At 30.9% G+C, this 22,771-nt stretch overlaps 3 protein-coding genes across 5 annotated transcripts; 1 reads left to right on the forward strand and 2 right to left on the reverse strand.

The window, feature by feature from the left end:
- Positions 1-4,271: 4,271 nt before the first annotated feature.
- LOC107011552 (galactan beta-1,4-galactosyltransferase GALS3-like) lies at positions 4,272-7,383 on the forward strand. Its single transcript, XM_015211097.1, has 2 exons — positions 4,272-5,836; positions 6,745-7,383. The coding sequence occupies exons 1-2, from the start codon at positions 4,650-4,652 to the stop codon at positions 7,088-7,090; spliced, it is 1,533 nt and encodes a 510-aa protein (XP_015066583.1). The 5' UTR covers positions 4,272-4,649; the 3' UTR covers positions 7,091-7,383.
- A 4,251-nt stretch (positions 7,384-11,634) lies between these two features.
- On the reverse strand, positions 11,635-14,782 carry LOC107010494. The gene is made up of 5 exons (XM_027914217.1): positions 14,730-14,782; positions 14,288-14,399; positions 13,830-13,897; positions 13,623-13,691; positions 11,635-12,703 (listed from the first exon to the last, which is right to left on the reverse strand). Exons 1-5 carry the CDS (start codon positions 14,780-14,782, stop codon positions 11,635-11,637), a joined length of 1,371 nt encoding a protein of 456 aa, XP_027770018.1.
- On the reverse strand, positions 13,330-17,280 carry LOC107009477 (pentatricopeptide repeat-containing protein At1g11290, chloroplastic-like). Of its 3 annotated transcripts, none has more exons than XM_015208819.2 (4): positions 14,730-17,280; positions 14,236-14,399; positions 13,801-13,897; positions 13,330-13,691 (listed from the first exon to the last, which is right to left on the reverse strand). In XM_015208819.2, the coding sequence occupies exon 1, from the start codon at positions 17,030-17,032 to the stop codon at positions 14,909-14,911; it is 2,124 nt and encodes a 707-aa protein (XP_015064305.1). In that variant the 5' UTR covers positions 17,033-17,280; the 3' UTR covers positions 13,330-13,691; positions 13,801-13,897; positions 14,236-14,399; positions 14,730-14,908. The 3 variants fall into 3 exon arrangements, with proteins under 3 accessions (XP_015064305.1, XP_015064306.1, XP_027770068.1); XM_015208820.2 differs by having other exon boundaries at positions 14,207-14,399; XM_027914267.1 differs by having other exon boundaries at positions 13,801-14,399.
- Positions 17,281-22,771: the final 5,491 nt, after the last annotated feature.

The raw sequence follows: 22,771 nt of genomic DNA on the forward strand, positions 1-22,771 counted from the left end.
TGTGATTTTCTTTTTTAATCCAACTTCAATTAACATTTAAGATCTATTTTTTAATCATATTGATATGAAAAAATTGCAATCCACAGTATTTTTCGTGTAGGTTTTGAATATCTAAATTTTTTATTCAAAATATCAAAATAATGCGACAGAGTAGTAATTGGTACTTACCTACTTCAATTAGTACATAAAATGAGACTAAAAAAGCAACATATATTATTTGAAAATGACTTAAAAATTACTAAAGATCACAAAAATTAACAATTTAAAATATTTAGGAGACACAAAAAAATGGTTGAACTCTTGAACACAGAAAGTAATATATGTTATTAAAAACTCAAATAAAAAATACCATAAATTAAAATAATTGATATCTTAAAATTCCACTCAACAAAAAAAATATATATTTGTATTACTTCTGTCACATAAATTAGGATTGAGATGGTTTTAAAATTTTAATTTTAATTATACATTATAAAATAATTGAATAAGTTTATTTTTACTTAAATTTTAAAAAAATTATTTCATTTCTACTCTCAATTTCATTGCTACCTTTATTTTCCATTTAAAAATAATATAACTTTTATTCATGTTAAGTGCGGACAACGCCCGGCCTTTCGTTACTAGTAATTTAATAAAAATTTTAAGAGGAATCACTCATAATATATTATGAGGTGATGAAGCCGGAAAGTGGGAAAAGTAAAAGCTTTTCTTCTACTCAAAGTGAGGCACAAGTATGTAACTATTTTCAACCAAAAATATAAATACTTCATTTTCTTTTTTTCTTTTCTTAATTACACCAGGAAACAAGGGATAATTAACTACTATAGGCACGTGAAATTTATTATCAGTTATATTCAATTTCAAGTCTTTCTAATTTTCTATTTAATTATTTGATTTGCTTTAATTATCACGCAAAACTCATTAATATTAGCATTTCATTCAATCAACAACAACTCACTTGATTTGTGGCTTGTGAGCCATATGCTAACATGCATGAAGATAAGTTGAGACATTCTGTACCAAATTATTTGTTTCTTTCACATGATTTAGACCAAATTTATCGTGTTTATTAATATCATTTAATGTTTATTTTGTTCTATGAATATTATTAATATTTTTTTAACATGAAGATTACTTAATTTTATTCAATATTTATTTTATTATATCAATAGCATTATATTTTTTTTTAAACATAAATATTATTTAATTTTTCTAAAATTAGTCGATTTTGCATAAGTTATATCACAAAAAGCTGAAACTAATATAGTATTCAATTATGCCTATATGAAATGTCACTTTTATTTCTCGCTAATATTTTTGTATGAGAAATTATTGAATTCAATTACCTGTTGTCCTTATTTTTTTAGTTTTCTATTGAAGTCTATTATGTAAATGATTGTTTTTGTAATAATTAAGAAAAAAACTGAATGACTATTGATATTTAGAATGGATGATGCAATAATACTGACACATTTATTAACAAAAAATTATATGTGTTCAACCATTATTTTCCAAATAAGAAAAATAGGGGGGAAAAAGGGACTTGTAGATACATAAGGCACAATAGCATTTAATACGTATTCCATTATTTAAATTTATTATGCGTTATTTACAATAATAATAAAACCTATAATTGTAAAATTCTTGCTCTGCAGATTTTTTGGTCAGAAAATATTAGCAAAACATAATCCTGACATAAAAATACAATGTTTTGGTTGGAATGACTCGAAAAAATAATTGCATCATAATAATAGAAACAATTATTTAAAGATAAAATTATTCTTAAATTAAACAATTCCATTATTATTAAATACAACCTAATAATTCCAAGGTTGCCTCTCATTGAAGACTTTAAAAACCTTTTTTCCACCTATTACTTTTCCTTTTGCTTTTGATTCCTTCAACTAGTAGTACCTAAAGACTACTTTCGTTCCTCTCTTTTTCCAACAAAATTTTCTAAAATATATTTTTATCGAAGCGTTTAATAGAATGCATAAAAATATTTATTAATTATAATATTAAATATTGAGTTTAAATAAGAATAGTGTTATGTGATATTAATGTCAAACTCATAATGTACTATATATAATAACTAATAAGCATGATTGTACGAGTAGGGTATTAATAGAAATAATATATTATATTATTAATTTCATAATTTACTATATATAAAAATGACAATAAATAAGATGTATACTAACTAATACTCCAATAGATATATTGGTTGTAAATAAATTAAAAAATACTAAGTACTAATAAATTAAATAATAAAATTAATATGTATATATTTTTTAATTTTCTCTAATAGAAACAAAAGCTAATAAGATAGGTCACCCTCAAAAGGTAAAATTACCGTGGAACAAAAGCATGTAATAAATAAATAAATAAAACAATATAAGAAACAAGAGATTATTATATTACAAGGATAATGTGGGTCCATCTACAAAGGAGTGAATGGTAAAATTAGGCCTTATACAATTTTAGTTAATATTTGTTGAGTTAAATGTTTTTTATTAACTGACTTGAGAAATCAAATGTCACATTATTAAAAAAAAGAAGATGTATATATCACATCCTGATTTAAATGACTATTTATTAAATAAAATAAGAAAAAGTAACTAATTTTCCTATAAAAAAACAACTAATTTTATTTATCTATTTTTAAAAAGTAAAAGTTGGGTGAATCTATTCTAGTGTTATATTGTTTTTCACTCAAGAGGTGGTTTGATTTGAAATTCATACGGTAAAGTAATTTGTTTTAAAACATTTATTTATTTATTATTATTATTATATACATAAAAGAATCAATTTTAGTTATATCAAGAGGATATTTTTGAAATTTAACTTTCACTATCTATATTATTTTATTCAATCTTGTAGACATATTCATTTGACACGTATATCTTTGTGCTTTTTCCTACAAACTTTGCCATAGTTTTTTTTTTTGGCGAATTCTATCATCTTCCTCCCTTGTTACTCTATATTATTTTATATGATATTTAAGAAGAGTAAAAATTAAACTTTTAAAAGAAATTTCTGTCATATAAATTGGGCAATTTAAAATAATGCTATAATATATATTATTAGTCACAAGGATAACAATATGCATAATTAAAAAAATATATTAAAATTTGTTTGACTTTTAAGTTTCACATGTATTACGTAAATTGAGATAAAAAATTATTTAATAATTATATTTAAATTAATAAATTACAATAATTAGCAATTCATTTTTAAAAAATATATATTAAAAGTTTTATTGAATCTCAAAATTTTATGTGTCAGATAATGATATAGAGATAATTATATATAAATTGAAAATTATTTTAAAAATATTATAGATCATAATAATTAATATAATAATTTAAAATACTTAAAATTTAACTTAAAAATTACTTTAAAAATATTATAAATCATAATAAATAATATAATTCAAAATACTTAAAATTTAGCTTGAAAATTATTGTAAAAGTATTATAAATCATAATAACTAATATAATAATTTGAATTACTCAAAATTGAACTTGAAAATTACTTTAAAAGTATTATAAATTATAATAAATAATACAACAATTTAAATTACTTAAAATTTAACAACTTAAAAATATTTTAAAAATATATTAAAATTTTGGTTAATCGTCAAAATTTTACATGTGCAACATAAATTGAGAAAAAAAAGATTTCACATATATTTTTTTGAAAATTACGTTAAAAGTATTATAAAACACGATAAGTTGTATTTACAACTTAAAGCATTTAAAAAATTGATTGACTTTGTTAATTTCATATGTACCACAAATTAAATCAAATTAAATAACATATATTAGGCTCATGTTTACTCATAACTAGTACTTTCTTCGTCCGAAATTGTTTGTCATGGTTTCTATTTTTAGAGTCAAACTATTAAAACTTTGACTAATATTTTAAGATGTATTTTTTCATTATATTAATATGCAAAAAATTATAATTTATAATACTTTTCATGTAGTTTTAGAATATCTATTTTTTTTAAAATATCAAATTAATATGATCTAATTTACCTTTAAAAATTAATCAAATTAACTTTTGATAAGTGTAACATGATAAATAATTTTGGACGGAGATTGTATATATATATAAAGAATTTTTTTTTTCCCAAAATAAAATTTAACCATAACTAGCTCGGCGCCTACTTAGAAAAGTCTTTGGAAAAAGTAAAAGATTAAAAATACAGAGAGAATAATTGTTTTAGAGGAACCTAGGGCATACTCTTTAATCTTTACTTTGGTCGAGTTTTACGGGTAATTAGGCCAGCACCGTCGGCAATTAGTCCTAATAAATCACTGTCTCCACGTTATTACAGCATACTTATTATTTTGTCCCAAAATTATAGCACCCATCCTTTCATTTTCATAATTAAATTGCAGAAATCACCATTGTTGATTTATAAGAACACAAAATCACCTTCTCACAATGCAGATTTCAGTATAGAGAGAGAAAGAGAGAGAGAGAGAATACTGGAAAGAAGCAGTAGCATTGTAAAGAAGAAACATCTAGATATACTCTAGAATAACTAAAAGCCTGTTTTCTCTTTCCTTTTTTCTTCTTCTTCTTCTTCTTCTTATCTCTCTCTCTACTGTTCTGTCGTCTGCTCATTTTTATCTTTCAGTATGAGTAAGGAGAAAGAACGGAGGATGTTCGTTGGTGTTGTTTGGAATTGTGCTGCTGAGCTTAAGCTTCTTCTTACTGCTCTTCTTTTTCTCTGTTCTCTTATTACACTTCTTCACTTTATCCCTTCTCGTTTAATCACTTTCTCCCCTGTAGATCTTGGCAGCTGTATTTCTACTCCCACCGCCCCACTTCACTTTGTTTCCCACTTAAACGCTACTAATTCATCAACCCCATCTGCTAATACGAGTACTACTACTCCACCGCCGGCACCGGAGCCGCCGTCGTTGGAGAAAGACAGACTGTTACTAAACGGCGTCGTTAAGAGAGCTTTCAACCCTTTTGGCTCCGCCGCGTACAACTTTATTCTGATGTCTGCTTATAGAGGAGGTTATAACACTTTTGCTGTGATGGGTTTAGGTTCAAAGCCTCTTCACGTCTACGGCAAACCCAGTTACCGTTGTGAGTGGGTTTCTTCTGATAAACAGAAAAACCCCATCTCCGTTGTTGGTCATAAGATCCTCCCGGACTGGGGTTATGGCAGGGTTTATACTGTGATAGTCATAAATTGCACTTTCCCTGTACCAGTTGGCAACGGCGAAAATGGCGGAAAACTTCTCGTTCACGCCACCACCAACGGCGGCGGCGACACTAACTTTAACACCACCGACACTTTCGAGGCATTGTCGGAAACGGGACAGGATTTCGTCAACTTTACTTCCGTATATGAAGCTCCCCCAAAGTATGATTTCTTCTACTGCGGGTCGTCTCTGTACGGGAACTTGAGCCCACAAAGAGTAAGAGAGTGGCTGGCATTTCACGTTAGGCTGTTCGGAGAGAAGTCCCATTTCGTAATTCACGATGCTGGAGGTGTACATGAGGGGGTAATGGAGGTGCTTAAGCCATGGATGGAGAAAGGATACGTTACATTACAGGATATTAGGGACCAAGAGAGATTTGATGGGTACTATCATAATCAGTTCCTTATTGTCAATGATTGCTTACATAGATATAAGTTTCAAGCTAAATGGATGTTCTTCTTTGATGTGGATGAGTACATTTATGTACCAAAGAAGAGCACCATTAAATCTGTTGTGAATTCCTTATCGGATTATACACAGTTCACCATTGAACAGATGCCAATGTCTAACAAGCTCTGTCTCGAAGAGGACCGCGGTAAATCCTATAGGTAACTTTTCCAGACACCCATTCACCTTGTGAATTTCTTGGTTTAGTTCAATTTGGCATTTACTTATGCATTTATTAGTCAACATGTTTCTCACCAAACATTCAAGATGCTGAATTTCGATTGACCCGTGTTGGTATTTTTAATTGAAATATAGAATTTTGCTACTTAAACTAAATCAACCATCCCAATTTGGAGTAAATAAGTAAATTTGTTTAGTATCAAGACAATATATTAATGTTGATTGTTGTTCCTCTAAACATGAGTTCTTTCTCTGTTACAGAGCATATAGTTAGATATTCTGGTAATATTTTGTTGACATCTTTATTTGTTGATGTCTTGTAGTGGTAGATAATTGAGATGCTTTGATGGGTTATTAGACTGTTCACGAGTAAAGGAATTTTTGATTGCTACTTTAGTTTGGTGATTAGTCTTGTGATCTTGGCTTAAAAATATGATTAATGCCTTATTTTGTATTTGCTCTAAGTGGAAGCTTAGCTGTCTTAATTTGTCAATATTCTATTTACCTTAATGAGACCTGATTAGCTGGATCAAATGTTTTTTCCATGGCATTTGGAATGGAACCTCGACCAAATTAGCTGTCCTGAAAAAATTTAGATACTTAATGCTCATAACCAATTAAAGTTGTGTTTTTTAATATTTAGTTGTCATTACCTAGTTGTAACTGCGCGTTCTTTTAGTGAGTAAAAGTCGTATCTTTGAATAATTGAATCCACTATTCGTTTATGGTATGCTTGATCTTGATAGACCAGAAAACTGGATAAAAGAAAACGATTTGTGGGTTTTTACGAGTCGTTTTCAACTAAAAATCGTCTTTGCTTTATATATTGTGGATGAAGTTATGTGTTCAAACACTTAAACTGATGATTCAATGCTACTTTTGGCTACAGAAAATGGGGTTTTGAGAAGCTAGTGTACAAGGACGTGAAGACGGGTATTAGGAGGGATCGAAAATATGCAGTACAACCTCGCAATGTGATCGCAAACGGTGTGCATATGTCTCAGAATACAGTAGGCAAGACAACACACAAGACAGAAGGACGTATCAAATACTTCCACTATCACGGAACCATCGCAGAGCACCGTGAACCATGCCGGCAGCTGGTCAACACCACGGCAATCACCGTTGACGGTATCCCTTATAATGTTGACACTACAATGAGAGATGTTGCTGCAACTGTTAAGAGATTCGAACTTAAGATGATTGGCACTACATTACAAAGAACGCGGCAATGAGGTCAACATTGTCTGTACTTTGTTTTCAACATTTGTTATTACTTTTAAGTTTCTTTTGGTTAGAGCTATATATATTCTTCTTCTCTTGTTAATTTCTGTATGATAAAATTTTTCTTATACTTTTTGGAATAGAAGCATGGGTGGTATAGAAACAGCAGTGACAAGCATATTAGTATATGATTCGTTTATTTATATATTTGTAGGATTACAGGGTGTTTTGTACTGTTGTCTTTGTTTGTAACACTATTTAATTCGTTTTCTTTTGCCAAAAAGTTGGCTGGATTTGATTATGATTGTCGGTGTCAAGGGGGGCCTCCCACCTCTGATCAACACACAACTGGCATGTAGAAAAAATATAACCGTATCATATTAGAAAAATGATTATCTTCGTTTGGTGCTTTTTCAGAGGGACCTTAACTCACTTTTTCATTCTTTCTTTTGGGTGTGGTCTTGATTTGGGTTAGGTACCTGTATTCTTACATGGTATCGAAGTCAGATCCATTCCTGTCACACTCTTGTTGAGCTTGGGCGTGAAGGGAGTGTTAAAGTGGGTAAAAGTACTGTTTATATAGACACGAATAATTCCCTCCTCATGAGTTAGTTTTTGGAGTTGAGTTAAGCTATCATCTCTTCTTAGTTTCATTTGAACATTCAGAGCACAACGAGCTTATTACTAAGAATATTAACAAGTGTCCAAGCATTCCAGTTAAAATATCGGATTTGAATAAGTTAATGATCATGATTAATGGATTGATGCTTAGTTATGGGGAATGCTTTTGCTTTTTCTTTCATTGTCCAAGGCCAAAAGGGTTGGTATTTCCTCTAGAACAATCAAAATAGTACCTTTAGTTCAAGTCAAACAAGTCATGTGGATGACAGGTAAGTATATTTATTTATTTGATTTTATACAAATTTAAATCTCTAATTATACACATTTACGTGAAAATTATCAATGTCATTATGAAATTAAATTAAATAACAGTTTATATATTATACATTAGCATTTTCTTGGATTGGCAGGCAAGAAAGTTACTTACACCCCAATTTAAGCAGTTTTTTTTTTCTTTTTTCCTTCATACCGACTTTGCTTAAATCTTTGATGAACCCATAATAACAATTATTGAGAAAAAAAAAATACTGGAAGCCTTCGAGTGTACTCAAATCATATGAGTATTTTTGATAGGTGTGAGTGATGGCATATGTCTATTTTTGGCTACTAGTGTAAAACCAACGGTCTCAAAATGAAATATGATAATGTTATGATTAAGACTGAACTTAGATACGTTAAAAGAAAATCGCACAGGGTATGATGAGGATGTGTGTTAATTGGAGTACCTTTCATGTGTACAGCTAATTCTTTGTTTCATAATATAACCTATGCTCCATACACAAAAATTTGGTAGAATGTTAATTCTCTTTTGGGCCCCCCATCTCTGTCTTCCAATTGTTGTTTTGCCTTTATAGCATATCAATAGTTGTTCATTGTATTTGGTTTTCATTCTTAATATTCAACAAGAGAGAAAGAAACAAAATATACTGTAGAAATTGCAAATTTGATGAGCTAAGAGTTAAATGGAAAAGATTAGTCCTGGAAAAGATTAGTCCCCTTGGATTGAAATTTACATAAATCACTTTCTACCAAAAGAAATTATATGTATGGAGTGGAACAATGACAATGTTAGAAATTTCCTAAAAGGATATTCAAAGTTTTGACCTATATAAATTTTTGATGATATATATGATATTTCTTCTGTCCATAATTATTTGTCCACTTTTGAATTAACACATCTATTAAGAAAATAATGAATAACATAATGGAATTTACCATTTTATTCCTATTAATTATGAAGTGAATGAAAAGTTCTATATTTTTTAAAATAATTAGTCATTTAATTGAAGATATAATAGATAAAAAAAATTAATTCTTTCTGGATTTATCAAAATAAACAAGCAATTAAGAATAACTAAAACAACATAATTTTTCAACAAAGTGTGTCCGATTAACCTCTACGGCACTCACTGAGTGGGCCCAAAACAGCATGGTGATGAAGTGTGTTGTATGGAGGATATAATATCAGCTCAAAAGAGGGGACCAATGGAGTTTAATACAACTGTGAATTCAATTAAAGCGGGGCTTAAGTGATTTTTGGAATAAGAGTTTCCATTGGGGTTGGTAGACAATGGGACCATAGACATAACTAGCGTTTGACCATAGATTTCTAAATATTTTTGGCAAATATTATTTGGGTGAAAATTTGGGTGAAATTCACCATGTGTTTGATCATAAAATTTGGAAAATATATTTCACCTTTTTAGAAAAATATGATTTATACACACAAGTTTTAAAAACTGTCAAAACTAACTAAAAGTTTGTATTACAAGTCAATTGAATGTTCGTTACAACAATAACAAATAGTGTCCATGACACTAAAGCAATGTGGTAATTTGGAGTGAATGCAACAAGAACTATTCCATACATTGTGAAGTAGACAAAACACATGATTTTGTTACCTAGAGCCAATTTTTAATAATTTTTATCAACAATCATATCATTATTTAATATTCACTAAATATTTCATCACTATTTTGGTGTTCACGTAAAAAATTATGTAATACAACGCAAGTAAATATTATTTGAAAAATTTATGGCCAAACAGGTCTTATAGAGTACTCCATTTTGATGGGGGAAAAATTGCCTAAAAAGAGTTGAGTACATTCTAATTTGTTTCAATTCATACTTATTATTCCCTTCATTTTAATTAAAAGTAAAATATTACTCCTAAAAAATTCACGTCAACAAAAAAATTAATAAATACAACGTGTAGTTTTCTAAATCACTTATTAATAATGAAAAGTGATAATTTAACAAATTTAATTAATGTGAACTAAAGGAAGTATTTTTTTTTTTTGAAGATTATAAAAACTGTGACCGATGTGTAATTTTAGCACACGGGTTCATGTCGACAAGAATTCATGGTGAAAGTGATTTCTCAATTTCGGCAAAGTTGACTCTTAGATTTGCCCACCATTAATGATTGAGGCAGTAAAATATTATTTATCTGCGGTAATTAGTTTAGAAATATTATATTGCATGTTCAAGTCGTTTAGTTTCAGTGATAAAATTGAGATATTTTCAAAGTAATTTTTTTATTATAAAATAAAATTGAGTAATTTGCAAATATAATTATCATTAATCAATTGATTTTTATCTTATCAAATAAAAGAAATTGTTAACTGAATAATAGAACAAAGCAGTACTTATTTCACATACTATAATCACCAATTTTGTCAGATATCTCAGCATGTATTTTACTTCGATTATCCGTAAAATACTGTCACTAAGTGAAATCTGCGATTCCACGAATGAACTTTTTCTTTACCAAAAAAGGTTTGAAATAATAATAACTATTATTACTTTTCTTTGTAAATTTAACATTTTAGGAAAGTTAATGTGTCAGTGAACTTTAATCTATTGGGCTTAACTGCTGCTGGAGCCCAATGTCTTCTAAAGCAAGTACTCTTTTTTTTTTTAAGTTGTCATAATTTTTTCTAGAGTTTATAATATAAATTATTCAGTATTTTACCAAGTGCTTTTATTATATTGATATAAAAGTTGCAATTTATTAAATTCTTTTATATCTTTTAAATATTTAAAGTTTTACTTTAAATATCAAATTAATATAATTTAATTTAATTTTAAAAATTAATAAAATTAATTCCCGAAAAATATAGCATGACAACTAAAAAGGAATTGAGTAAAAAAATTCACAGGCACAATTTTGGGTGAATTTTGATATAATAACATAGTTGCTCACATTTGTGTGCATGTTTTGGTGATGTGAAGTCGTGAACAATTTGTAACTAGGCAAGTTTTTTTCATCCATCAAGAAGTTCTTGCTGATCCATGAACAATCTTTTCAAAAATTACAATACAATTTACAGTATCATGGACCATAGTAATTTACTAAGACTTGTTGCAATCGAACTTATTCTGATCCACAAGCTATTTGCTAAACTTATTTAAATTGAATCAAAACTTAAATATTAACGGTGAAAATATCCTCTCTTTTTTTGCAAATCACCCTTAATTATTAGGTCGTTTGGTCAACCGGATTTAATCTTGTACCTGATTAAGTGTATAATAGTACATAAGGACTATTAGCCTCAATCTATCTGTTGTTGATGATGAATAGGTTCAACCACTTGAGCAAGTCTCACTTGTCAATTAGTACACCGTTTAATACTTAGGGTGCATTAGTTAAACAAAGTCACAATTAGTTACAAATTAAATTGATAGAGAGTTTTACTTTGAAAACAAATGACTCATATACAATAAGTTACAGTTTGGTATCAATCATGAGTTCTCGTTCAATCTAATATATATGAAGATCGACATGGCATAAACAAAGGTTTTACAAAAAAAAATAAAAAATATTTGAACCTTCTTCGCCCCAAATCACACAAGTATATTTACAAACTTAATTTTATATGTCGATATATAGCAGATGATGAATCCTTTTGTAAAAATCATCACTCCGACAATATCATGCACTCTGAGCTTCTAGAAATGTAGTGAAATCTTCTCTAGATGTAAGCATTCGTGGTGTTATGCAGGACGTAGGTGATGGCGGGTACGATGTCGGGGACGACGTAGAAAACCGAACATGTCGGGTCGATTCATGTGATTTCCTCGAAGAAGTTGTATTTTTGAGGACACCTTTCACTTCCTTATCGAAAACAAACCCAGTCGTAACAGGGGAAAACGTGTCGTCGTTCACATTACTGCACCGTATGAGCTCCAATGGCAGATCGAAAAACATGTTGTTGGAGGCTGCATCTCCAACGTCGTTGATTATAGCTGCCGATGATGTCCACGACCCACACTCGAATTTCTCCAATGAAACTGTCCTTGAAACAACATGTGGTCCAATATCGGACGATGATGATACACCGCTTACTTGCCTTCTCCCTGATTTTACATGTTTGATTCCCTTCCCAAATCCTGGAATGAACAAACACAATGCTCCGCATTTAAACTTTTGCTCGTCCTGATTTCGTCCCTCCAACGTTTTTTTCTCATAAAATTCTTCATTTCTGTTGCTAATTTCTGATTCAGGGGAAAAGCTGTTGTTATTGATCAAGTAGTTATTGTTGTTGTCTGCTACTTGTTGAATGGTACTATTAGGAGTGAACCAAATATCGAATTCTTCAGGTGGGGCACTAGCTCTGCCTTCACCACACGACTTGCTCTTCCGTAATTGGATTTCTCTCAACCGTTCAAGGTTTGTTAGAGCCACGGAGTGTTGACGAGCCAAATGATTCGTTGATGACAGAGGAGAGGGTAGTATATGTTTTTTCTTCGAAAAATCAGGAGACGAGGTTGTTGAATTGGGCAAGCTGAAGCTGGATATTTTCTTAGTAATGTTGAGAGGTTTGGGTTTTGAAAAGGGGATTGTAAGTTCATTTGGTTCTTTCAAGGAGATTGGATCCACTGAAATCTGTTTCTCACTGCCTGGGCTCTTGTTCATAAAGGGATCAGTTACTTCAATGAAAGTTTCGTCATCAGATTCTTGAGGATCCATAAAGGCAGGCATATATTTGAGCTGAAAGTAACTAATTAATACTGAAGAGAGGTGAACAATAAGTTACATGAATGAGGTATTTATAGGAGAAATGCGGCAAATGGGGTATAGTTAGAATGTGGATGCCATGTCTTTCAAACCTTAAAAGTTATGATTCCCACGTTCTCTGTCTCTCACTCTTCACTCAGTATGATAATTTCTATGACATGGGATGCACTACCTGATTTAGATTTAGCAATTCTGTAGAACCAATTAGAAGCGTAGGGAGATGGTTGAGATTTCTTTACTCTTAATCAGATATCTTAGGTTCGAGTTTTGAGAATGAATGTTTATTAGCAGGATCAATAAATATTGGTACTGACCAAAAAAAGTATAGATGACCTGGAAGACTAATTCAGTGTAACAGACACCTACGTCTTACCATTTGGTAACAAATAAAAAAATTCTAATTTTTTCTTTTAATAATAAATCACAAAGTCGTCTGATGGGTGACACACAAGAGAGTCTCCTTAACTAGTGAGCTGGAAAATTGATAGTTTTGTAAATCTATAGGTGAAGAGAAAAACAAAATGTGGGTTGAAGGGGAGATTAAATAATTCAATTGAGCTGATATTTTGACATAAGATTTGCCCTAATTAAGTCAACTTCACTCGTGTGTTGGGACTTGAAAGGCTCAAACAAGTTAAATAATGTAGTGAACGTGCAGCCACACGGTTGCTTAGAAGTATATAACCAACCAAAGCATGGACAATAGAAGAATGTAGGCATATAAAACTCAAAACAAAAGACACCAATGCTACAACACTGCACATGAAAGAGATTAAACCCATTCCTTGAGAACATGCAAAATGAAATACAGTTGCTTCATTCCAGTAGCATCATATTTTTTTTATAAAAATATAATGATGGTGTCTGGTGCTATCGCGAACCTCGACTAGTTCACTGAGTACCTGCTACCTTTCACTTGCACTGGTACCATGTAAATGTGTCCATCAAGATTTAGTAGACGGGAAGAAATCCTACCCATGAGCATCAGAAAGTTCAAAATTAGATTCATAGTATAATATCAAACTCACTATTATTCGAGAAATAGGCTTTATTTGCAATGGATGTACGCAGACTACTTACAGATATAAAATGGAATAACCTTCACTAACACAATCAACACAACATATATGCCAATTAGGATGGAAAATGCAGATAGACCAAGTACAGAGCCATATCCCTGCGTGAAAAAGCCCATCGTCAGAATCAGCTCCAGAAGGTTTTGAACTTATTAACAAGAAAAAAATAAAATTCTGGGAGCAAGAATTCACAAGTCATTTCGGAGTTGAAAAATTCTCTCTACAAGCTCGATTCTAATTTGATTATGACTTAATCAACTAATATGTACCAAAGAAAAAGTGGATTTATTAATTCTTCTATCGGTGATCCCAAAAATAAAGTTAATATTGGTGCTGTTAAGGCTACACTAGATTGCACAGACTAAATGATACTTATCTGATACTAGATAGACTGCCAAATATAAACGCACAGATTCTTAGCATTATCTCATCCACTAACCACAGCTGCAAGAACTTCGGGGTCATCAATCTCATTGGCCTCCTCAAAACACTTCTGTGAAATCCCAGTTTATGTTGAGACGCATGGCAGCCGCTTTTGGATTGACACTGGTGTCTGGCCTTTGCATCAGGGATTTGCTAGGTCTGCTATTCTTCGGCTTTAACCTGAATCCAACATGAATAGTGCATAACCATTAGTTGGCTGTTGATGATACCAACGACATTATTAGGGGATAGTATTTAAGAAATCATTAAATCATAGATCTGATTATATCTTATGTGGCCTATTACACTACTTTCGTCCTTCCCAACTTACACGACAATTACTTACGTGAGGTTCGTTCCTTCAAAATTACTTTTCCACTATCATACATTGGTTAAACTAATATCTTAAAATATGTAACCAATCGACTGATGTCCCATAAAAGCAGATAGAGGAGTAGATCTCTTCTAATAAGTGGATCTCAGAGAGTTCTGAAAGAGGAGTTTTGCTACCTGGTCAGAATCATTTGACAATAAGTTGATGCTGATGGGTGTTCATGGTCCATTTGAAATGCTACACCATTTGGCTTGGACGTAAACATCAAAACTAAGTAGTATAAATTACTCTCAGAGATTTTGTAGATGAAGTGGTTTCGTGGGATAAGTCAATGTTGATTAATCAGAGTACATTGTCACCAATAGTCCCCACATGAGCAGTTCCCACCATGGAAAACATGAAACCGGTTTTTGTCCTTGATGACAAGCGTTCTTCCAAAAACTTTGGAGATGTATTTACACCAAGAGTGGCAATCATTGCATGCTCGGAGATTTTTTGTCACCCGTATGATTGTTCCTGGTTTTGTTCTCATCAATCCAAATGCAATGGCCAACTTCTCACTATGGTGATAAAGAATATCCTTTTTCAGATCCTCTGCCACATCCTGATTAACAGACTTGAAATCAGGCACATATCCTTCTTCTTGTATTCTAAAGATTAAGTCCTTCAGAAACCTAGAAATTTCAAGATATAGGGGATGATCCTTTTCACTCGCCATAAATGTGTAAACAGCTCCATTTATCTCAATTGAGCTCAGGCCTGGATCCTTCTCCAAAGTTTTTGATTTGAGCAATAATCTGGTAGACTTTACACCCTCCAAATTACCAGATAAAGCATAAATATTGGAGAGAAGTATATAATATCCTGCATCATGTGGCTTCAGCTCAAAAAGCCTCTGTGATACCTCGACACCTAGCTCAATATTCCCATGAGCTTTACAAGCACCAAGCAAAGCACCATAAACATCCACACCTGGTTGCAAATGCATGTTCTTAATTACTGAATAAGCATCATTTAATCTCCCTGCACGTCCAAGAAGGTCAACAACACATGCATAGTGCTTTTGATTAGGATTAAGGTTCCATCTTGCTACCATATTATCAAAAATATACAATCCTTGATCAACCAACCCAGCATGACTACAAGCACTCAAGACAGAAACCAAGGTTGAATCATTTGGATCTAAACCTAGATCCTTCATTTTTAGGAAAAGGTCTATTGCATCATTACCGTACCCAAGCATCCCATTACCAGCAATCAGTGCATTCCAGCATGCAGCATCTTTCGTAGCCATCCCTTCAAAAAATCTTCTGGCATCACCTAACTCAGCACAATTTGCATACATGTTTATAATAGATGATCCCAAAAAAGTATCACCTTCAAAACCATTTTTTATCACCAATGCATGCACCATCCTGCCTTGTTGCAAAGCTCCTGAACTGCTGCATCCTGAAAAGATACCTATCAGTGCCACCGAATCAAGCTCCACCTCATCTGTTCCCATCATCTGATTGAAATGTTCCACCACCATACTCCAGTTTCCACTATTCACAAACCCCGTTAACATCAATGTCCAAGCAACTATATCTTTTACAGGCATCTCACAGAATATACAGTAAGCATCATCAACAAAGTTTACACCAATATACTTCTCTATTAGACCAGTTTCAACACGTTGGTTGTTATCATGACCAGATTTAACGACTAACCCATGTATTTGAGTAACTATTTGTAAATCCCCAACGCCAAAAGTAGCAGAAACTAAACTCATTATCGTAAATGTATCCATTAACAAGCTCCTTCTCATTATATTGAAAAGCCAAATTGCTTCCTCAACCATACCATTATTGGAATAAGCAAAAATAATTGCGTTCCACGAGACAACATTCCTCTCAGGCATACTATCAAACACGTATCGGGCAGCAATGGGATACCCTAATTTCGAATACATATGAACTAATGCACTTTGAACAAACACATTACATTGATACTCTTGCTTAACCCAATAACAATGAAGTGATTTCCCTATCAGGTTCAACCTTAATTTTCCAATAGCAGGTAAAATACTTGAAACTGTGATTGCATTAGGCATTAACCCACAATTAACCATCTTACCAAATAACTCAATAGCTTCAAGAAAAAGGCCATTCTTTGCAAACCCATTTATCAATATGGTCCAAGAAACCAAGTTTTTGTGCTCTATTACAGAAAATATTTTGTGGGTTTGTGTTATAAGTCGACATGATGCATATGAATTCATCAATCTGTTACAGAGACGGGTATCCTGAGAAAGACCAGAAATAACAATTTGGGCATGCACTTGTTCAATAGGTTTTGGTTCCTTAAGTCTTTGGAAGATTGAAGCATCCCATAGCTCAGTAACATTGAAGTAATTGGGTATGTGAGAAATTTTGAGTTTCGGGTGAATTCCATTTTGCCGCCAAGTGAAACTGTTCGCTAGGGTTGAAAATCGAACCATTTCATCTTACCACTTCCAATGACACCATCTCAATTACAATTCCTCTGATAAAAACAAAAAACTTTGATAACTTTATGAAAAATTGGAGAAGATGATTAATGTTTAAATGACATGAATTTTTAAAAACTATAAGAGTTGACTTAATATGAATACAATGGCTTGTCATGAATATGATTACACTTCCCATTTTATGATACAGACTTTGTGCTTTTCTATTATATTGAGTTGTATTCATGTATGTCAGGTGGTTTGTGTAGAGCTTCTTGGAATTTTATATAACATGTTATATTTAAGATATATTTCATTCACACGTTAGTTTTGTTTTAATTCAGCGAATTTAAGTTGTTTGAATGCTAAGAAGGTGAGTTTTTGAAGAACATTGTTAAAAATTCATTGAGTTCTTGATAGTTGTGTTGTTAAAGTCTTTTATTGATTTGATTCGTGTTTTTGAGTGAATTTTTGAGTTAATGAAGGGTACTAATGATCCTAAGTGATTGAAATAAGAATCATAGAAGTTTAGAGGGTTTAAAGATGAAAAATGAAAGAGAAAAGTTTAAGAACGCCTGAGGAGGTGGTTTTACTTTTTGTTTAGATTAACAACTTTCCCATGATTATTTAATTTAACTGTTTGAATGAACATTTTATTTGCAAGATTATAATGAAATGAGAAATTGTTAAGATAATTTGACGTGATCATACATTCAAATATAAATTATTGATTTATACAATATTAAAAATCAAAATCAAACCAATAATCCAATAGTTTTTTAATCATATTATTAAGAACCCAAAAATCTAATGATCCAATAGTCACAATCCAACAACGTTTGATTTTTGGACACTCCAATGAACATGGCGCTACCTCACTGATTCTGCACGATGGGCCAAACCCGACTTCCTGCACAACTTGAACTGGGCCAAGGTAGCGAAATGAGACAATGTCCATTTTCAGCCCACTCATAATTTTCTTTTAAAGCCCATGGGGATGTGTGCTACAAAAGTAAGTTGTACGCGTAACGTGACATATATGGAATCGAATAAAAGTACAGGTGAAAATTTTTGAGGATGGACCTATGCAAAGATGTAAAAATAAGACCAATCAAAGGTTTAAAATAGTCCTAGGTACAATACTTTTCTTTCACAAAACTAGGCCCTGCTTCATATTTATGTACTTCATTGTACCATGCAATCTTCAATAAATTCATCAGTTCCTTGCAAGATCCCTATATGCTGCAACTACAAGACAAAAGAAATTTAAGTTTGTAAATTATGAATTCTATGAATTTATGCTTTTTATTTTAAAAAATTAATAATACATGATTTGAATTAAATTGTACATGTTTTTGTCAAAGACAAAGCGTCGCATCAACAAGGGAATCCATTAGGCAGTAACAGTGATGGGTTCGATTACCCAGCCACACATTTAGGCATATAGCAAATAAGCGTGCATGGCCTTTTAACTAGCGGTCACCGCCGAGTCTTGTTTAATTCTACGTATCTCATGTCATCAAAAAACTTTGCTGTAATACACACTCCCTAACCCTTCATATAAATATATACTTATATTCCAGAAAATTTGAACATTGGAACATATTCTCTTTATACTTGTACCTTCATAAGGAAATTGAATTAGAAATGAACCTAACCTTAAAAATTGTATTGGACTATTGACGTTTTTATCAATGAATGTGGGATTACTAAAACTCACCTATTTTGTAGTATTGGGATGTAAACAAGATAATATGAAACTCAAAATTGAGTGACACAAGATAGAATGAATGAATTGTGCGTGTTCTAAGACTATAATAATAAAATAGACTTATAATTAGTTTATCCAAGGTCATACAAAAAGATAAATTGCAATCATAACTATGTGCCAACGAGAGATATTAATATAATTTAGAAAAGATAAAGTTTGAAGCTCACTAAAAATTTACACTATACATATAACACTTGTAGCCCTATTTTACTTTTTGAATCCCAATGTTCCTAAATCATCTCAGCTTTTGGCTTTGATTAAAATCAATTGCTTATTTTGTTAGTTTTTGTGGATGATAAGCAAAGGCCAACCTACCACTAGACTAGGTTTGGGTCACGTGTCATAATTATCCTGAGTTATTCTCTTTGTCCTTAATTATTTTATTTTATGTAATAGCTCGAAAATCATGAATGAGAGAAGTAACATTACACTAGGCAAACCTAATATAACAAACTTGATTCTAAAGGCGAATCGCATAGTTCTCTCCTCCTCCTCCACTTCCTTTTCTTCCCCCCAAATTAACTACTTTTGGACATTATTAATGTAGACTCAACTCATCACACGATCACTAACTAAACAGAAATATTATATGTAATGAGATACGTCATTTCCACTCTACCATTTGTTTATTACTAAACCCAATATTCATCTAGCAATAAGGCGCAAAAGATAATTAAAATACTTACAAAGATGAAGTGACGTATGAGAGCATAATAATTTATGTATCGTTTAGCAATCAAATTCCATATATTAAAATAAATACACTAAGATTAAAATGCTTCTAAAATAAAGTATCTTTGCGCAAGTGGAAAACATTGCGATTCTATCATATTATGCATGCAGTAGATATCAAGTTCTTGCGCATTTTAGATAAGGTTAAAGAATAAACATTGAACTGTAGAAAATAATTAATCTTCTGTGCAAAATAGCATACTGTTTTTCTACCATATGCTTTTGAGGCACAGTACGTAATAAGTTCATGCAAAAACTGTGACTGGATGCTACCAGAGGGAGATTATCTTCGGTTGCACATATTAACTTAGAAAAAAATTACATATATATTAATAGTGGCGGAGCTAGAATTTGGTCTAAAGGGTGTCAAAATATAAAGAAATTAATTTGTGTAGAAGCTAACGATTGTCAGTATGTAATATAGTATACATAGATATTTTAATTCTAGCTACACAACATAATTTTCCGACGAAGGGGTGTCGGTCGACACCCCTTACTACATGTGGCTCCGCCACTTTATATATATTTTGGGAAACTGACAAAAATTAAAATATAATTAACAGTGCACCCATTAAAAGCATAGGAGTGTTCTTGTGTAGTTGGTACAAGGCAGAAGAACCACACGTGAGACCAGTTCAAATTCAGCTAAAGCGCTATTTCATTATTTTAATTTTAAATTTTATTTAAAGATTATATATGGTGCCCCTTATTAAATTCAATAGGTTGGGACTTCTTAGTTTTTTTTCAGCAAAATCAGATAACGTTACCTATCAAATATGCTAAATTGAAAGAAAAAACAAAGACTAATTAAAAGATATTTTAGGTGGATTAGTGACTTGCTCTAATTAAGTTCTAAAGTAAAGATATATCGACTCGAATTAAACATTTTTGTTCCTCCCTAACGTCTTCCTGGGTCGATAGGTGTTATATGTGTAATATGTTCATTATATATGTTTTAAGTAGTGGCAATCCAAGACTTTGTATATGTGAAATTTGTTTTTTAATCCTTTTTGTTTAGTATTTGATTTGAGTTATATGACTTTTTTCACATAAAAGTAATTTGAAAAATAGCGGAAATTTTATAGTAGTATTTTTCTCTATTTAAGTTGTAATAAACATAAGGCATCATTTCCTTGTATCTTAAACTAAATGATATATCGTCAAAGATTGAAGTGCTTCTTAAAGTTAGTAACCAAAATGGCATTCTAATTTTACGTGGTTTTTTACCTCTAGTACTGTGCATTATGATTTATTTTCAAGGGTGTATATATATATAGTTTCATGTGAATTTTTTTTTCACTATATAGACAATCCTTAGCAATGAGATAATTGTTAAATTTCACATATAAAAAATACGAAGTACTCCATTTTCATTTCTTAAACTTTACATGTTTGCGACATGAGTACTTTAATTTACAATTGGGTGAAAACAAGTGCATCAACCACTATTGTTATTTTTATTTGTTTGGGTTCCCACCCTCACCAAAACTCACGTTGAAGTTTTGATTAAATTCAAATAGCATATTATAGTACTTTTATCGGCAGTGCTTTCCATTAAATATTCTTTATACTCAAAAATCTCTAATTAAGAGTGAAACAATATAATCAGTGTACCGCAATATAGGGGATAGGTACACCATTGTTGTTTGCTGTCACTCATTTTAAACCTTGATTATTATGAGAAGAAAAGTTTAGCCAATGGAGCAATAAAGAGTATTTAATTAGGTCGAGAATGAAAAGGTGGTTTGTGCATAAGAGGAGACAAATTTAATTAAACAAATGCAATAATATCACCATACCTTAAATTAATCTTCTTCTCGTTAATTGGACAACACAGATTAATTAAATAACGTTTTGATTGAACATTTCATACATAATGTAAAAGTACTGGAAATGTCTTAATCTTATATTGGCAAAATGAGAGACACCTTTTCCCTCGAATAAACGACAAATCCATAATTTTTTTTGTCTTACCTCTCTAAAAGAGTGACAAAAAACGCACCTATTTTGGTGATATTCCTTTTCTTCGATTTATTTATATGATATTATTTGATTAAAAATTAAAAATTGAGAAATAAATTATTTATTTTAAGTAAGATGAAAATATAATTTATTATGAAAAAAAAAGTTTAATAGTATATATAAATTAAAAGAAAGTGTATAAATGCCTTTGAATTTATATATCCTCAGAAAAAATAAAATGAAAAAACAAGTTGTACCAAAGATTAAACTTAATTATTTTATAATTAACTTTCACAATTAAAGATATCTATCATTTTGTCCCCTTCTTTAACTCATGGAAGTGGATGAGAAGTCATTTATGTTGGTGATAAGATCAATAAATTGAAGGGGAGCTTAAATCATATATATGCACAGTGAGTATTAACATTTTTCTCCATTGTTAGGTAACCCAAAAAATTAGCTAATTTAACCTCTAATTTCGTTATATATTTTGATGTTGAAATTTATAAACTTGAGTTTTTAAAACTTTGTTTCCAGATGTATTTTACTTTTAAAAGTTTAAATTTTGTGAGTGTAAAAGTTTCAAAAATACAAAATTAGTTTGAGCTAATTTTTAGAAACTTTAAAATATTTAAAAATCAAATTCCTTAAAATCTAATCAATTGAAGGACAATCAAATACTTCAAATATTTTTTTTCAAAATCGTCTTCCCAAATATATCACCTAACACTAGCTCAATCGAGTTAAAACGATTGGTGGTATAAAAGAATCTCACAGAACTAGTGTGCATATTTAAATGGAGTTAAAAGGCAGAAGTATCTCCTAAATTATGACTGAAATATCAAAAATAAGATTTAATTACACCTAAACTTATTTTTTTTTAAATTTCACACATTTTTTAGCTTACACGACATATTTCATAACTTTAAGTTGTTGAGATTTTGAAAGATAATTGAATTTCAAATAAGTCAAAAAAATCTACAAAATTACCAAAAATATAGATGGGGATAGGGCAATAGGACTCTTGTTTAATTATTGTGTCTTGGATATTTTGGTGATATAATCTATGAGGGTTAATTATGTCTTATCTCTATTTAAATACATAATACATATATATATTTTCTAATCTAACTTCATATGATCATATTTTGCACCCTTAAACTTTGAACATACATAAACATAAGCAGACACTCATAATTTATATAGAGCTAAGCAATAATATAATTGTTGCTTATACACATTTAGAATTGAAAACATAATTATCGATTATATCAAATTAAAATATA

This window comes from Solanum pennellii, chromosome 2 (genome assembly GCF_001406875.1).
Source record: "Solanum pennellii chromosome 2, SPENNV200".
NCBI classification, from domain to species: domain Eukaryota; kingdom Viridiplantae; phylum Streptophyta; class Magnoliopsida; order Solanales; family Solanaceae; genus Solanum; species Solanum pennellii.

Coding starts and splice junctions, on each gene's coding strand:
- LOC107011552 (XM_015211097.1), top strand. CDS start 4,650: ATGAGTAAGGAGAAAGAACGGAGGATGTTCGTTGGTGTTGTTTGGAAT. Junction 5,837..6,744: donor GACCGCGGTAAATCCTATAG/GTAACTTTTCCA, acceptor TTTTGGCTACAG/AAAATGGGGTTTTGAGAAGC.
- LOC107010494 (XM_027914217.1), bottom strand. CDS start 14,782: ATGGACCATGAACACCCATCAGCATCAACTTATTGTCAAATGATTCTG. Junction 14,400..14,729: donor TGTCAAATGATTCTGACCAG/GTAGCAAAACTC, acceptor TGTTGGATTCAG/GTTAAAGCCGAAGAATAGCA. Junction 12,704..13,622: donor GTGCAAGTGAAAGGTAGCAG/GTACTCAGTGAA, acceptor AGTATTAATTAG/TTACTTTCAGCTCAAATATA.
- LOC107009477 (XM_015208819.2), bottom strand. CDS start 17,032: ATGGTTCGATTTTCAACCCTAGCGAACAGTTTCACTTGGCGGCAAAAT.